General features: G+C 44.4%; 1 protein-coding gene across 1 annotated transcript; it reads right to left on the bottom strand.

The window, feature by feature from the left end:
- Positions 1-1,899: 1,899 nt before the first annotated feature.
- Positions 1,900-14,249, bottom strand: PSMB3 (proteasome 20S subunit beta 3). Its single transcript, XM_069952100.1, has 6 exons — positions 14,143-14,249; positions 13,506-13,690; positions 10,268-10,375; positions 6,922-7,099; positions 5,191-5,285; positions 1,900-2,034 (listed from the first exon to the last, which is right to left on the bottom strand). Exons 1-6 carry the CDS (start codon positions 14,143-14,145, stop codon positions 1,986-1,988), a joined length of 618 nt encoding a protein of 205 aa, XP_069808201.1. The 5' UTR covers positions 14,146-14,249; the 3' UTR covers positions 1,900-1,985.
- Between the last annotated feature and the right edge of the window lie 3,454 nt (positions 14,250-17,703).

The raw sequence follows: 17,703 nt of genomic DNA, 5'->3' as shown, positions 1-17,703 counted from the left end.
TAGGCCATAAATGTAAATGTCCTAAAGGCATTCACACGCACAAATCTGATGCGGTGTGGCAGTCACCATGAATACCCTAACTTCCGTCAGCAAATTGACTGCAAACCAGGCGCACACTTCCTGACAGGTACACTTTAAAGAAAGACTGAGGGTGGCCATAGACTGCCAGCTGTATCTGCTAACTGCTATTATGTAGGTATCCTGATGTTCTCCAAATTGGGTGTAAAGAAGGGTTGGGCATGGTGATTGATATCGTCAGAACATCGGACATGTAGCCACCACCAGTCTAGCAGCAGCTTACTACCCTTTCCTGTAGTTTTGGAATAGCTAGAGCCCTCTGGTGTACATTATCATCAAAGCTGAGTGAGAAGGAGTACTTAGCTATGTAAGGGTATGTTCACACTGAGTAAAACAGGCGGAATTCTGCGGCAGAACTTTCCGCTGCAGAATCCCCCCTGTGTCGCATAGCGCGTCTATGGGAGAGCGCGCATTCTCATTCACTCACAGCGGGACACTGAGCATGGCAGGAGCTCTCCGCCACAGAATTCCGCCGTATTACATACCCTAAGGGTAGGTTAACACTGAGGAATAGGTGAGGAATCCACTCTTATTTCAGCTTGAAATTCCTCTAGTAAAATATGTACAGAGCAATGCCCTATTGTATTTAATGGGATTTCCGTTCTTTTGTTCCAACTGCAGAATTTCCAAGCAGAATTTTCTGTCGCTGATCTGCTTTCTGCCCAAAGAATTGACATGTCAATTCTTTGGGTGGATTCTGCTTGAGGAATCCTATAGAAGTCGATGGGGGCTTAAATTCTGCTTGCATTCTGCCAGAGCTGAATAGACAAGGAATTTTAAGCAGAAAACTTTCCTCTACAATACCTCAGTGTGGACCTACCCTAAGGCTGCATTCACACATTCTGCGAAGTTGTCCGTGATCACAGTTCCACAATTTTAGGAGCCACTGAACCCTATGAGTCTATTGAGACAATCCATGCTTGGGGAAAACAGGACATGTCATAACATCTGGGGAAAACCGCAAATCAAAACAAACTAGTTTGTGTTTTTAGTTTTTTTAACCGTTTCAACCTATTTACGTGGATATGGATGCAACTACAGACCAAAATCTTTATGCGGTTGGGGAAAAACACAGAATGTGTGAATAAGGCCTAAAGCATATGGCCAACTATAGCCATTCCAGCTTAAAGCAAAAAGAGATGGAGAATACAGCAACCAAGGATAGGTTTCTGCCATAGTTAATGAGTGCCCCAATTGCCTGTTATCTTTAGCATTCATTACTGTGAAAACATTTCTTGCCGAGAGGGTTTAGGCCTGACATCCTTTAACAGGGTTATCTGGGATTTAACATGGTTGCTCCCCCCCCCCCTAAAATTAGCACTACACCTGCCCTGCAGTTGTGTGTGATATTGCAAGAATGGAGTGGCACTATTAAAAAGTATTTTTGGTTATTCAGCCACATAATTTTGGATTCTAAAGGGGTGGACAGGTATAAAGAAAAGGCTTGTCCTACCCCCCCCCCCCTTTCTGGATCACTGCTAGAATCGGTATTCTCTTGTCTGTCCAAAGTTCCCTATACAAATCAAAAAACAGCTATATATGATGTGTGTATGTCAAAGAAGAGAAGGATCAGGCTTGTTCATTTCAAGTGCCTAATCCTTTTGTTCTGGGGGAGATAAGCATAGTGGCAGTGTCTTGTCTCTCTGCAATGAGAGCACATCAATGCTTATGCATTTGAAGGAATCAGTTTCTATCTATCACACGAAGGGGATTTGCATCCAACTGCACCCGCTACACCTGTGAAGAAGTCTATCTATCAGAAGTCTCCTATGCCAGGCAACACATTTATGCACACACCCCAATAATAAATCGACAACATGCCACGTCTCAGTATATATTTTCTTTTCTGTTTTTTTTTAATTTAAAAAAAGTAATATTGATCAGCCCAGGGGTCCAGTCAGCAAAAGTTAATCCATACGTGCCTTCAGTGTCCGGGTTGTAATTTTATCTTTTTCACTGAAAAGACAAGAGATGGCAATTTCACTGCTGGGTACAAACCTCATGTAGATTACAAGAACAGATTCAGCATAACACAAAGCCTTGATGACAGCTGCCGCTGACCAATTCATCTACTTTACCATCTGCCACTTCTTCCCTGAGCGCTGAGCAGCCATCATTAGAGTTACACGGCAAATGATTTAATGCAGAGGATAGCAAGCTGCTTAGAGGAAAATCAACCTGCGTATTACTGGTAATAATCCAGACCAGAAACCAGCAGACTACTTCTTATTACACATTTATACCTAGCCTGTAGAATAGTAATTTCAACTAGATGCAATCTCCCACCCAAACCTATTTTAAAGGGGCATTACCATTTTAAAAAAAGATCCCCTCTCCTGGTAAAAAGCTATTAGGGTGGGTTCACACTGAGGAATTCTCGCGGATTTTCAGGCGGATTCCGCTGCAAAATGCGCACGGAATCCGGCCCGTAAAGAGTAAACATTGTGAATGTACATTGGCTTTAATGGGCTTTCCGCTTATTTGTTCACACAGCGGAATTTCCGCCGCGGATCTGCTTTCTGCCTGAAGAATTGACATGTCAATTCTTTGGGCGGATTCCGCTAGAGGAATCCTATAGAAGTCAATTGGGCTTTAATTCTGCTTAAAATTCTGCTTGAATTCCCCTCAAATTCCACTTAAATTCTTAGAGGAATTGTAGAGGAAAGTTTTCTGCTTGAAATTCCTCGCATATTCAGCTCTGGCAGAATCGGAGCAGAATTTCAAGCAGAATTAAAGCCCTATTGACTCCTACAGGATTCCTTTAGCGGAATCCGCCCAAAGAATTGACATGTCAATTCTTCAGGCAGAAAGCGGATCCGCGGCGGAATTTTCAGCACGGAAATTCTGCTGTGTGAACAAATAAGCAGAAAGCTCATTAAAGCCAATGTGCATTCACAATGTTCATTCTTTACGGGTGGAATTCCGTGCGGATTCCGCGCGCATTTTGACGCAGAATCCGCCTGAAAATCCGTGAGAATTCCTCAGTGTGAACCCACCCTTAGGTGGGTTTGACCTACTGGGTCTAACAACAAAGAAACTCCAGTGCTTCATTCATTCCATATGGGGTTGCCAAACAATGCCAAGTTCCACAATGTTTTAGGCAGCCTTAAAGAATAAATAGAAAGCTGGATGTGCACCATTCATTTCAGGGACATATTTGTCCCTGTTGTTTGTTGGATCCCACAGATCAGTTGGTCATCCTGTGGATAGTTGACGTCTTTAGATGAGAATACCCCTTTAAAGGGAACCAATCACATGAAAAATCAATATGAGGCCAATAATATGTGCTTATACCCCCTTTAACACACTTTCCACACATGTATCTATAGCAGCTGCCCCTGCCCCACACACCCCAAAATCATACTTTGATCCTGTCCTGCGCTGTATGCAAATTCCAGGTAGGTAGTCATGTGGGCGTCTGTTCAGTCCAAGTAGTCACGGCCCCGGGGGCGGGGTTTGGCTGTAATCACACCTCTATGCGCGTCATACGGGGGGGGGGGGGGGGGGGGGGGCTGGGATTCTGTAACTGAGATCCAGCACAGCGGCTCCATATCCCCCCTGCACTGTATATGTGTAAACTGTCCTCTCACACAGGCAGCTGCTGCCTTACACAGCCTCCCTGAATCAAGGATTTTACCCCAGCAGCGCTGTTATTCCTGTGCTGCTGGCTGCAGAAAGGGTTAAAATTATTCATTCAGGGACTCTTATTCCCCCTCCTCAGTTACAGTGTGTGGCCCCCTCCTCTCTCTCCTCACATGCTTCTGGTGCCCTCCTGATGCTGTCAGAGAGAGATGGAAGATAAGGAGTGCAGCGGCCAGGAGGAGGAAAAGAGAGAGGAGGGGGGGCCACTGCTGTCACAGGGAGATGGAGTCACAAGGAGAACATGTGGAGAAAGAGGAGGAGAGGGGGGGATAAGAGTCCCTGAATGAATGATTTTAACCCTTTCTGTAGCCACCAGCACAGGAATAACAGCGCTGCTGGGGTAAAATCCTCCATTCAGGGAGGCTGTGTAAGGCAGCAGCTGCCTGTGTGAGAGGACAGCTCACACATACACAGTGCAGGGGAATAGGGTTACTCAGTTACACAGTCCCAGCCCCGCCCCCTATGATGATGCAGTGACAGGAGGCTGTGTATGACGCCCATAGAGGTGTGATTACAGCCAAACCCATGCAAAACCCATAGAAGCCAACAGAGAGGTAAGCAGTAGAGATGAGCACAACTGCAGCATGCTTGAGTCCAATCGTTCAACATTTGATTATTGGTGGCTGAAGAAGTTGGATGCAGCCCTACGGAGTCCTGAAAAACATGGTTACATTTATGGACCATAGGCAGTATCAATGTTTTTCTGGACTGTAGGGCTGCGGCCAACTTCTGTAACCAAGGGAAATCAAAAGCCAAACGTCCAGATTTGGAGAATGTTGCCGAACCTGAACAGTTTGGCGTTTCTACTCAACACTACTCCCTAGGACTGCATCCAATTTCTTCAGCAACCGGTGTTGAAATGTCAAATGATTGGACTCAAGTTGTGCTCATCTCTAGTAAGCAGGCTTGCATACAATATTACAATATGCCCCATAATCTTCATGTATTCTGTGACCATTTATAGCAGATCTCCATGTGAGCTCATGCTGCATATGAGCAATTGCAATATTTGCTACTGCAACTCTACTAAGTGTGACACATCATCCTGTTCTCCCAAATCGCTCTTCTTCCAGAGTAGTTGTTACATAAGCCAAATATGGCACAAAGTTACCATCTCATAGATTCCCTAATACTGTGGTAGAACTCATGAGTAGAGATGATCGAACGTCGGAAAATCTAAGGTCCTATCGAACTCGAACCTTGTCAAACCTTCCCCATTTGATTCCTGATGCCTTCCCGGTCCGTGGGGAAGGAGGATACAGCCCAGGTACCGCCTGGAATTCCAGGATTCAGCCTAGGTAATAGGCTGAATCCCCACAGACCGGGAAGGCATCAGGAATCAAATGCGGAAGGTTTGACAAAGTTCGAGTTCGATAGGACCTTAGATTTTCCAAAGTTAGATCATCTCTACTCATCATATGACAGATTCTCTTTACAGTAAATGAAATCTGGACCATAAGAGTTACTTACATGATGTGTACAACCACCCCCATTCCTGAAATAGCGTCTCTGTCCACAGCATTAAGCATGGCCTGGGAAATGGTTTCAAACAAATCTTCTGGCTCCTTTACAGGTAAGAGAGGGAGAAAAAAGTATTAGTTGTAAGCTGCATTTTGGTAAGTGTTTTATAATGTATTTCAATCAATGAGGAATGCTTCCTGAAGAGGGATGTGCAAGAATAACAAGCCCTGTCTGCGTACTGGACAGAACAGCAAACTGAGCTATCCATGTATTGCACAAGGACTTGTATGTCAACTAAAGTGTTACTGTCCTCTAGTCATCACTGCCGTGTCCACACACTGGAAATCCCCGACACCCGCACACAAGAGCAGCAGCTGGGCACTGAGCAGCCCCAGGGGCAGGAGAGCCTCAGAACAGCATCAGTGGAACCCGGGCGAGGACCCGGCACGACACCCCCATCACACCTACCATGTAACTGCTAGTACTTCTCATAATACAGCTACTCCCCTTATATACTACTACAACCCTTCATCAGCAGGAAAAAAAAATAAAAAAAAATTATATATGTATATCGCCCAGCCCTACTGTCATCTAAATTTACTTTTGATGTGTCACATACATGTTAACAGTTAAAGTGTCAGTGTCGTTTAATTTTTTTTTTTTTTTTGCAGAAATCAATAGTACAGGCAATTTTAAGAAACTTTGTAATTGGGTTTATTAGCCAAAAAATGCATTTTTATCATGAAAAAGCAATTTGAAGCTCTCACCCTGTCTTCATTGTTCTCTATGGAGAGGGTTGGGGTGGAGGGAGATGAGGGACCAAAACATGACAAAGAGTTAATTTACAACTACATCACTGGGCTATCTCCTCTAAAGTCAGCACTGACCTCTCCGACCTTTGAATACCGACTTCCACACAGGTCTTGCTGTGTAATCCTTTGTTCTCTGCTCTCTTCTGCCGACTAATCTCGCTCCTCCCCCCTCCCCTCTCCATAGATTACACAGGGCTTGACTGATGTAAAAGTCGAGATTTCCTGATAATGAGCAGTGGATGAGAGAGAGGAGGGGGGGGCTGGGGAAAGTCTTTTTGAATGCAGATAATGGCATATTTGCTTAATAAACCCAATTACAAAGTTTCTAAAAAAAATATATATACACGAGTGACACTTTAAGATCACCTAGGATGTCAGTACTAAGACCCCCCCCCCTGATTATAGTTATACACAGGTGAGGCACACTGCAGCAAATTTCACTCCCAGGCTCAGTCTGTATGATTACAGGAGATGGCGTAAGGTTCTCTTTTATTGGGTGTGCACTTCACTCAGCTATAACTAACAATCAGAGTGGGTCTCAGCACTGAGACCCCGACTAAATCTTAAAATAGGTTATCCAGGAATAGAAAAACACTGCTACGTTCTTGAAAACAGCACCACCCTGTCCCAAGGTTGTGTGTGGTATTACAATTCAGCTCCATTCACTTCAATGAAACTGAGCTGCAAAGTCTCACCAAAATGGAGGACAAGAGGGGTGCTGTTTCTGGAAGAAAGCAGCCATGTTTTTCTAAGTCTTTATAACTCAGTTAACTTTTGACATGTCAAAAGTTAATTTAAATGACAGTAATGCTTTAAGATGTTGAAGAATTGGACAAAAGTAGACAAAAAAAAAAAAAAAAAGCTAAAACTATTCATAATTGTGTTTCATCTATTGTTTCCATGTACACAAAGATCTTACAATACTCACCAGGTCTGGTTCCCAGAGAGACTCACACATGCCATACATCTGCTCTGAACATGTGCCGCTCACTACAAAGTCTTCAGTCACCATGGGACATCCAATAAGGTCCAGGGAGCAGATAAATGGCTCAAAGGTCTTAGGGTCCAGTCCAGCAATAACTGGTTCTACATAGTAAGGGCCAAATCTTACAGGAAAAAAAAAATATCAATGAACAATCCAAAATTAAAACATTCTCACCCCAGTAATTGGCTCCTTCCACATACAGATAATAAGAGTCATGTGAGCACTTTCTGCCAATCAGGACAGTGGAGAATATCCACATGCCCTCATCTGCAAACTGTGCAGGAATATTTTAAGTTATTACTTGTTGCACAGTCCAGAAGTTTACAGCGAGAAATACTCGCTTGGGCTATGTTCACACAAAGTATATTTTCGTAAAACCACGGCCATTAAACAACGGCTGTGATTTATACGAAAATATACGTGCCATTAAATAGCGGCCGCAGAAAACCCTGTCAGTGCACACTATGGAGCGAGCGGCTCCGGCCATACGCTCCATAGTGTGTTGTGGGGAATTCTGATGCGGGTGAGCATGAATGCGCCCGAATCAGAACTCTGCAGCCCTAAAGATCACCCGGCCGATACTGCAGTACCGGCCGGGATGATCTTTTCGGAGACCGGCCGTTCCCTGACCCGGCCGTGTCACGGAACGGCTGGTCTCTTACTATGTATGAACATAGCCTTGATCTATTTCTTTCAAGATCTCCCAATGCATTCCCCAGCACAGCAAGAGCCCAGGAAAACCCAGTCCATGTCTCCTCTGTTATTTAAAGACTTCTCTTGATGTGCTACCTTTTTTGTGCATATGCTTTTTCTCTAGGGGTATTGTGTGTTTTATATGCATTGGTTTAGCACTCAGATTTATAGGGTGGTGCCCACTATATTCTTTTGTCTGAAGCATGTCTCCTCTTTATCACCGCCTCTGCCTGCCACATTTGTATGACAGCCACTAGATACAGAGGACATGGGGTGGACTTGCCTGGGCTCTTGCCATGCTGGGAATACCCCCTGAGCACTTAAATAGACACTGTTGCAATTTTTCTTTTAAAGGAATTAGCAGTTTTGCAATATACTCTAAGTTTTCTATGTTTAAAATCAACATTATACATATGGCCACTAGGTGTCGCCATTCCTGTCAACCTGTGGTCCATACTCCCTCTGTGCTGATATTTGGTCTTTTGTCTGCTCAAAAAAAAAAAAAGAAAAGGAAAAAAAAAAAAAAAAAAAAACACAACAGAAAATTCCAGTCTTTTCCATGCTCACACACATGGCTTGGTATTAATTGACAGCCATTACTGAGCTCGCACAGAGCAGGGCAAGTCTTCACTGCACATGTGTACAGCTGCTGCGTGTCTACATTCAGTATCAGAGAATCCTGGGGGTGCTCGCATTGTATGGTCAGCTCTCCCATCACACAGCACCAAAACCTCTGTAACTACACAGTGACATTGTACTGACTGAATTGCTGCATAACAAAGAGCATAGTCTTCTGATAAGCTGCATAGCTGCTAAATTAATTATACAACCTGCATGATGGATAGGTGTCTTTCCTTAAAGGGTTACTTTTTTGCTGGGACCGGGGAGAAGGGAGGAGGTGGCTGAGGGAAAAGACGTCCACTCACCTCCCCCATTCCAGCGGTAGGTCCCGCATCGCGGCGCTCCGGTGCCCGGTTCCCGGCTGCTTCCTGGTGTCTGACGCCGCCCGAGACGTGACGTCCGCTTAGATCTCGCCTCTGTCACTAACTGGCTGAGCGGACCTGAGACGTATCGTCAGGGGCCCGCGTCAAACACCAGGAAGCAGCCGTGAACCGGGCACCGGAGCGCCGCGATGCGGGAACCGCCGCTGGAGCCGGTCTCAGCAAAAAGGTGCCCCCCCCCCCCCCCCCCGCTGGAGTACCCCTTTAAATGAGCACACAAAGGACTGGGACTTCCAGTGTTTGGTCTCTTTTTTTTTTAACAGAGAAAAGACCAAATATCGTCACAGAGGGAGCATGGAGCACAGTTTAACCGTATGTATAATGTTGATTTAAACATAGAAAAAAAAATTAAGGTAGTCTATTGTGACAGTGCCTCTTTAAGCCTCATTTGCATATTAACAAAACGCTATGATTCTATAGAGGAAAAAAAAAACATAGCCACTGATCCACTTGCTCTCAGAACCACACCAATGTTTTCAATTAGCAGGAAACTGCATAACAGTCAGTATAACTCCCTTCAGACTGCCAGGTGGGAACATAAGACAAGCCTATGGGGGGGGGGGGGGGGGGGCTTGGTCTGGCAGCAGGGATGTTGTTGGACCACTGAGTCACTCCATCTGCAGACAATGGTATTGTAGCTCTGGTTGAAGATCACCGTCATCACACACATTTAGGGACCCACACAAATCATGAACTGTGAAAAGGTGTGTGTGTGGGCTTAAACACTTTAAAGTGTCACTGTCGTTATAACTTTCAAAATCTAAATCAACAGTGGATGTGATATAAAGCAAGTTTGCAATTTGCATTCATTTTTATTTCTTTTAGTTATCATGGAAAACATGGCACTTCCTCTTTTCTGACAGTTTTTTTCCTCAAAAAACAGGAAGTCCTGTGTATCCCAGGCCATCTGAGCGCTCACAGAGAGAAGGCAGTCATGTGATTGATGGACACATTGAGTCGTGACTCTCTGTACTGGCCGGAATTCCTGTGTTTAATCCGTTTTTTTCAACCAGCACAAGTCAGAAAATCTGCCTTCAGGAGACTGGACCTGGATATCTGGTAAGTACAGCTTTGTTTTACAGCATGATAACAGCAACAAAAATAATGAATGTATATTGCAAACTTTATATCACATCTACTGTTGATTTAGATTTTGAAAGTTATAACGACAGGGACACTTTAAACTAACTCCTAATGTTTGTTTTACTTTTGTTATGAAGCAGCAGACCAGTGTATGGCATGTGACTGTGCAGCTGTCTTTTTTTCTTTTTCTCTCCATAGAAATGCTTAGGCTAGGTTCACACTGCGTTTTCAGCATCCGTTTAACGCATCCGTTTTTTGAAAAAAACGCATAAAAAACGGATTGCAAAAAACGGATTCATTTGTGTGCATCCGTTTTTCCATTGACTTCCATTATAAAAAAAAACGGATCCGTTTTTTTTGACGGACCAAAACGGACAAAAAAACGTTGCTGACCCTATTTTTCTGGACGTTAAAAAAAACGGATCCGTTAAACGGATGCTGAAAACGCAGTGTGAACCTAGCCTTATTCACATAAGCAGGATAATTTAGTTTCATAATGAATGCATCCTCACCTTCTCTCATACAACAAATTAGACACCATGCTCATGAATGTCTTAGGTTTAATCTGACGTCCTTCCTTCAGCTCATACAGATTCAATCGGAACTTTAGACGCTGGGACCTGTAAAAAGAACACAAGTTAAACCCAGCAGTAACAGGCAATGCACAAAGGCTAAAAGAAAGAAGAAAAAAAAAAAAAAAAAGGAGGGGGGTGTCTAGGTGTGGTCCTTCATTACACAACAAAGCCATAGTGAGGAAGAAAAATGAATAAATAGGGCCCTATTAGAGTATGTTCACACTGATCAAATGTGTCGGAATCCCGCCTGCCTCAGTGTCAAATAGGGTCTCTATGTGGGGGCTCGCGCGCCGCCGCGCAGATGACATGTCATTTCTCTGAGGGGAGAATGACGGGAGCGGAGGCGCGCGAGCCCTCCCATAGAGACGCAGTATGGCAATGAGGCAGGCGGCATTCCGCCACATTTGCTCAGAGAGATTTTCTGCTGCCAAATCAGGCTGATATCGTTCAGTGTAATAAAAAAAAAAAAAAAAAAATACAAAACAATTAGCTGAAGAGCCGATCATAGGCAGATCATTGTCGGCTGCTGGCTGTGCATCGCTGTAATAGTGAAGCACGGGCAATGGCGATGAGTAAAGAAAATAATAAAGATTATACTTACCTGTCCAGGCTCCATTAGTGCCCTGCTTGCCATTTCCCTATGTCCCCAGCCACCGCTTACACTTCCGGACCCATCTATTGGGCAACAGGCTGCTCAGCGAATCACTGGTGGCACTGTGCAGTCTCAGTCAGTGATTGGCTGAGCGGTCTGTCACTGAAGAGATGGGGCCAGAAGTGTCAGCAGTGGCTGCAGTGAGCAGGGAAAAGGATGCAGGACATGGGGGGACATGGACAGGTAAGTAAGTATAATCTTTATCATTTTCTATGTAAAAAGCAAGGGCTGGACATTGCTAATGATATATATTTGTAGCCCTTATGCACGATTATTGAGCCATGTATCGGTGCTCGCTTACAGTGCAGTGCACAGCTGCAAATCTGTACCATTGCATTGGCTACCTGGATTGTATCCAGCCCTGACATCTTTAAGAAGAACACAGCACAAAATCTAATAGGGTAATACATAAGATAGATCATCAAAGTGAAAATCCCAGTGTCACGCACCAGTCCCCTCAGACCCTGCACTAGGCCTAACACATATACATTTTGCATGGAGTGCTCCTTTATATAGGCATCTGCAATTTTGAAGGTGAATGTAAATACATTTATTAAAAGCCCTTTGACTTAACAGTGGGATAAAACAGCAAATTCTGAGGAGACACAATGGGGGAGATTTATCAAACTGCTGTATAGTAGAGTTGTCTTAGTTGCCCCCAGCAACTAATCAGATTCAACCTTTCATGCCTCACAGACTCTATGGAAAATGAAAGGTGGAATCTTTGGTTGCTAGGGACAACTAAAACAATTCTACTATTCACCAGTTTTATAAATCTCCCCCAATGTCCTTCTCATCCAGGGTAGAAAAGGTCCTGCAACAACCAGTCATCAGAGGCTGCATGATATGATCCTTCTCAGGAATCAATGATGGTAAAAGGGAACCTGTCACCCCCAGTGTCGGGGTGACAGGCTCCCGACCCCCCGTTAGAGCCCCCTATACTCACCTAATCCCGCCGGGTCCCGCTTCTGGAGGTGGTCAGGTGATGAAGATCTCAGCAGCTGCAGCCCGGCGCGCGTGCTGAGAGATGAGTCCAACACCCATAGAGAATGACAGGAGAGTCCAGCGCTCCGTCATTCTCTATAAGCATTGGACTCATCTCTCAGCGCGCGCGCCGGGCTGCAGCTGCTGAGATCTTCATCACCCGACCACCTCCAGAAGCGGGACCCGGCGGGATTAGGTGAGTATAGGGGGCTCGGGAGCCTGTCACCCTGGCACGGGGGGTGACAGGTTCCCTTTAAGACCATGGTTCTTATCAATGTATCTATAACATTTCTGTAAATTGTGTTTGAATCTCCCTTACAAAGAAGGCAGTGTCTCCACTAAAGCGAAGAAGCAGGTAGCACAGCGAGACAGGCTTATGTGGCTGATCTCAACAGGGCAATAATGATGTTATCCAAGATTAGGAAAGCATAGCTACTTTCTTCCATTAAACAGCACCACCCCAGTCCTTAGTTTTGTGTGTGGTATTACAACTCAGCGCCATTCACTTCATCAGAACTGAGCTGCAAAACTCCCATCCAAATGGAGGATGAGATGGATAGGACTTATGGAAGAAAGCAGCCATTTTTATTTAATCTCATACAACCCTTTTATTGTATAGTGAAGCCTAGGGCACTCCTGTATCAATTACTGTGTTCTAATGGATGGAAGCAGCAAATAGCCTCTCTCACCATTACCTTTGTTCATACAAAGGGGGTATCTTAGAATCTGTTGATATTACACAGAACATATCCTTAGGACTCTAATCAGTAGAGGACATTTATTAAAAGGCAAAAAAGGTGCAGATGGGGCCGATCGGCGTAAAAATATTCGCAAATGGTCTATTCGCGAATATTTTTTTCGCATCGGGCCCATCTGTGTCACCTTCGCCAGTGAGTGGGAGGAGACATTACGGGGTGTGTGGTAGAATGCAGAGGGGGCGCGGCCTCTGCGTGCACCGCATTTATCATTTTTCTAGTAGAAAAAGATACTGAAACTGGTGTAGGTTTCAAAATATTTGCACGGACGGGCTCCATGCGTCGGATCGGCATTTGATTAGCGGGGGCTGCCTAAGTTGGATAAAGCCCTAAGGCTATGTGGAAAACATGGATATAGTCATTGGCTGTATCCATGTTTTGTAGACAACCTTAGAGCTTTATCCAAGTTCAGCAGCCTCAGCTAATCAAATGCCGAACGTTCAGGTTCGGATGGACTCGAACCCGATTCGCTCATTTCTAGTAGCAGGCTGATAAGCCGCTCGCTTCATTTAGACCGGCGATTAGCTCATCTCTAGTTACCAGTATGGGGCATGTCATCACACTGTCACTGTCAAGAGCTGATCGTTAACCATTTGATTACCGGTGGCTGCAGAAGTCTGAGGCAGCCCATAGACTGAATCCATATTTTTTTGGACTCGGCTGCATCTGACTTCTTTAGCCACCTGTATTCATATGCTGAACAACCAGACTCGAGCATGTTCACGTTGCATTCATCTCTATTGGTGACATCTACTTATCATTGAAACAAAAAGGCAAACCATACACTGTCTGCACATCAGTCGCTAGTCCGGCCAATCCGATGTACAAGCGATCTCCCATGGGGAAGATTTTCTGGAAGTCGGTGGTTACCATCTGGGCTTGGACACCAAAGCGTTTATCGGCAGCAACGGCCACACAGTTCTTCCCTCTCATGGCCATGACGGCCCCGCCGTTATATGACATAATAGACTGTGTAGGTGGGGAAAAAAACATTAAACCATTGTTCTGGATCATTCTCTATCGGCATTTACATGATTGGACAATGGAGTCAGGTGACCAAAGCCATACAGAGTGTACAGATTATATATACATGTGACAGTAATAGCAGAGCAGAAGCCACCCCTTATAACACTAATGGGGAGATCATTAAAAATGAGGTGATTTCCCCTTTAAATGATCCCATTTCACCTAGAATTAACCTAAGGTGGCTGATAACAGAGAACAATAGTATATTATAGTATTTATATACTAACAATAGTATATAGCTCTAACAGCCATTCGGTCTAGTGTCCCTTTAAGAGTCCCACGTGACGATTGCTAAATAATACAACGTTCGCTTTCACTATTTACCGCCTATATAATATTCGTTACAGTCTACATCCCCATATACACCCTCCCCCCCGGTTTCCCGTCCCTCTCACCATCTTGGCTCCGGTTACGTTCCCTTCTCGCTATTCAAAACCGAAAGCAGCACCCGGTTCCTGCACTGCTGCGCGTTAGATACGCCCACCGAATGCTGATTGGCGGCCGCGCCTCTCAATCCGTGCCCTGATTGGCTCAAAGTCCTGTCAGTCATCGATGATTGGTTCAGTCGCCTGAAGGGGCGGGAATAAATAAAATAAGCGCAGTCATAGAGCGCCGCAATGCGTTTTGGGTACATGGAGGACCGGGAAAAGGAGACTGATGCATTCTGGGATACAGTTATTACAGAGCGGCGGAAATAAGGGCATGATGGGATGCTGGAGGACTGGTTGCTATAGCAACTAAACATTGATAAACGTGATAAATTTATCAGGGATAAATTTATCAGGGAACTGGTGTATAAGTGTATTTGTGCTAGGAAAAGGCTTGTCCATTCTGTTACTCTGCTATTGTTCACTGCTGTCAGCCATTTCACACTGTAGGAAGGAATCCAAAAAAAAATGATGTGATTATCTTAAAGTGTCTCTGTGGTTATAACTTTCAAAATCAAAATCAGTAGTAGATGTGATATAAAGCAAGTTTGCAATTTACATTCATTATTTTTTTTTTTTTTAGTTATCAAGGAGAACACACGGCACTTCCTGTTTTCTGACTTTTTTTTTCTTTTCTTTTTTTTTTGTTTCTGGTAAGTACAGCTTTGTTTTACAGCACTATAACAGCAAAAAAAATAATGAATGTAAATTGCAAACTTGCTTTAAAGGGGTTGTCCGGCGATAAAAAATTATTCACAGAATAACACACATTACAAAGTTATACAACTTTGTAATGTATGTTATGTCTGTGAATGGCCCCCTTCCCCGTGTTTCCCCCCACCCACGCTAGACCCGGAAGTGTGGTGCATTATACTCACCGCATATCGTGTCGTCCACGGTCTCCGATCGTCAGCAGTGACGTCTTCTTCGGGAGCTTGGCGGATCTTCCCGAGTGCCGGCCATCCTCTGCAGCGTCATCCGAAGCTCAGCCGCGATTGGCTGAGCATAACTGTGCTCAGCCAATCGCGGCTGAGTGGCTGATGACGCGGCCACGTCATCAGCTGCTCAGCCGCGATTGGCTGAGCACAGTTATGCTCAGCCAATCGCGGCTGAGCTTCGGATGACGCTGCAGAGGGCGGCCGGCACTCGGGAAGATCCGCTGGCCTCCCGAAGAAGACGTCACTGCTGACGATCGGAGACCGTGGTCGGCACGCGACAGGTAATGTATAGCGCACCACACTTCCGGGTACACGGGTGGGGGTGGGGGGACACGGGGAAGGGGGCCATTCACAGACATAACATACATTACAAAGTTGTATAACTTTGTAATGTGTGTTATTCTGTGAATAATTTTTTATCGCCGGACAACCCCTTTAAATCACATCTACTGTTGATTTAGATTTTGAAAGTTATGACAGGTACACTTTAAAGGGAATGTATCACCAAAATTCTCTTTCACTGATTAGAGTCAGATACTAAAACATGTTCTTTTAGTCTAATCTGTTTCTATTTTCTGATTTTAACAGCGTTTAGTGACATGCTTTATGGCAAGACTCATAGAAATAGACGCCAATATTGTCTGTCCCCTTGAGATGAATATGAAACATTGCTGTGCGTACTCTGTGACCTTTTTAAGAGGTCTTTCTACAAGGAGCTGCTATTGTCAACTGGTGTCACATGACGCTGCAATGGTGTACAGATCACTTTACAGCAGCATCCTCTTATCACCACAGACAGAACATAAAGCTTTAGCTTAGTTTTATCCACGGGGCGAGAATGAAAACTGCAAGATTTTAGAATTATTTTAACATATAGAGAAAAAAATGGAAAATTAGAAAAAAAAAACACCAAAAATTCTTCCAAAATGTATAACATGAAAACAATTTAAACAATAAGTCTTTGTCTGATGACACATTCCCTTGTGTCATTATCCAGAATTAGAAAAACATAGCTGCTTTCTTCTGGAAACAGCGCCACTCCTGCCATCAGTTTTGTGATGAATATTTTAAGCATATTCTCTGCCACACCCTTATGACACTTCAGAGTGACAATAAAAAAACCTTAGGCTAGGTTCACACTGCGTTTTCAGCATACGTTTAACATATCCGTTTTTTTTAACGGACATAAAAGTAGTGTCAACAGTACTTTTGTGTCCGTAAAAAAAAAACGATGTTTTTTTTATAATGGAAGTCAATGGAAAAACGGATGCACACAAATGCATCCGTTTTTTGCAAAAAAAAACAGATGAAAAAAAAAACGGATTGCAAAAACGCAGTGTAAACCTAGGCTTAACAGTAATCACAACAATCATCCACCAACCTCAGTCATCTGTGCGCCACCCTTAGCGCTGCTCATCGCCTGTCATCGCTGTGCCCCAGGTCTATTGTCAGATCTAAGGCCCTTGTCACATGTCCCATAAAATTTTAGGGCCCATTAAATCCTATGTGTGCATTATTCATACCATCCGGAGGTGGGTTGCAGTATGGATGCCCTTGCCACACACACACAACCCCCCCACCCCACTCCTCTCACTGCTCTTGTCAGCCACCCCCCACACACACACACACGCTCCTGTCAACGCTTCTGTCACCTGGTCCTGTCACTCACTTCTGTCACCGCTCCTGTCAACCCCCACTCCTCCAGCGCCTCCAGCCCCCCAACCTAGAGCATCCCCGGCACATATTGACCTGAACCGGCAGCACATCGGCTTATCGGCTGTGGCAGCGGCTGCAGTGATCATCTCCTGGTCCGACAGTCATGTGTCCCCCTCCCTGTGCATTTCTTCTGGCGCTGTTCAGCTCTGCTCCAGAGTGAGGATCAGGTAAGGTTCTATGACACACCGGGTGGGGGCTGGGGGGTTGGGTATTCGCTGCCAGCGGTCCAGGGGATGGGGAGACACATTCAGCTCTGCAAAATTGAGGGGGGGGGGGGGGAGACACGTTAAACTACATCTGATACACTGCTACATCTGACATTGTGATGTGATCAGTGAAAAAAACGGATGCAATCACAGATAGTTTTTCACGGATTAAAGCTAGCGGACAAATTCACGGACCTTAAAGGGGTTGTTCAGCAAAAATCTTTTTCTTTCAAATCAACTGATATCAGAAAGTTATATAGTTATATATTTGTAATTTACTTCTATTAAGAAGAGGTTTTCTATGGGGATTCATAGAAAACAGAGACAGAGTTCCTGTCTCGGCCAGAGATGTCAGCAGAGAGCTCTGTGTCAGACTGAAAATAAAACTACATTTCCTGCGGGACATACACCAGCTAATAAGTATAGGAAGACTTGAGATTTTTTAATAGAAATAAATTACAAATCTATATAACTTTCTGATGTCAGTTGATTTGAAAGAAAAAGATTTTTGCTGGACAACCCCTTTAAAAATCACTGGACATGTGAATGAGGCCTTAGTCTCTCATTTACTCTCTTCTTTCCATCTCCATTGATACACCTATAAATAGTATACAGTTGCACAATGTTCTCTCCCGGTGGCTGAAATAACATGGATCATCTGACTGATC

Source organism: Dendropsophus ebraccatus, chromosome 14, assembly GCF_027789765.1.
Source record: "Dendropsophus ebraccatus isolate aDenEbr1 chromosome 14, aDenEbr1.pat, whole genome shotgun sequence".
In the NCBI taxonomy this organism is placed as follows: domain Eukaryota; kingdom Metazoa; phylum Chordata; class Amphibia; order Anura; family Hylidae; genus Dendropsophus; species Dendropsophus ebraccatus.
This window is presented reverse-complemented; position numbering and strand designations above follow the sequence as displayed.

Coding starts and splice junctions, on each gene's coding strand:
- PSMB3 (XM_069952100.1), bottom strand. Junction 7,100..10,267: donor AATTTGTTGTATGAGAGAAG/GTGAGGATGCAT, acceptor TTTTCCTGTAAG/ATTTGGCCCTTACTATGTAG. Junction 5,286..6,921: donor CTCTCTGGGAACCAGACCTG/GTGAGTATTGTA, acceptor TTACCTGTAAAG/GAGCCAGAAGATTTGTTTGA.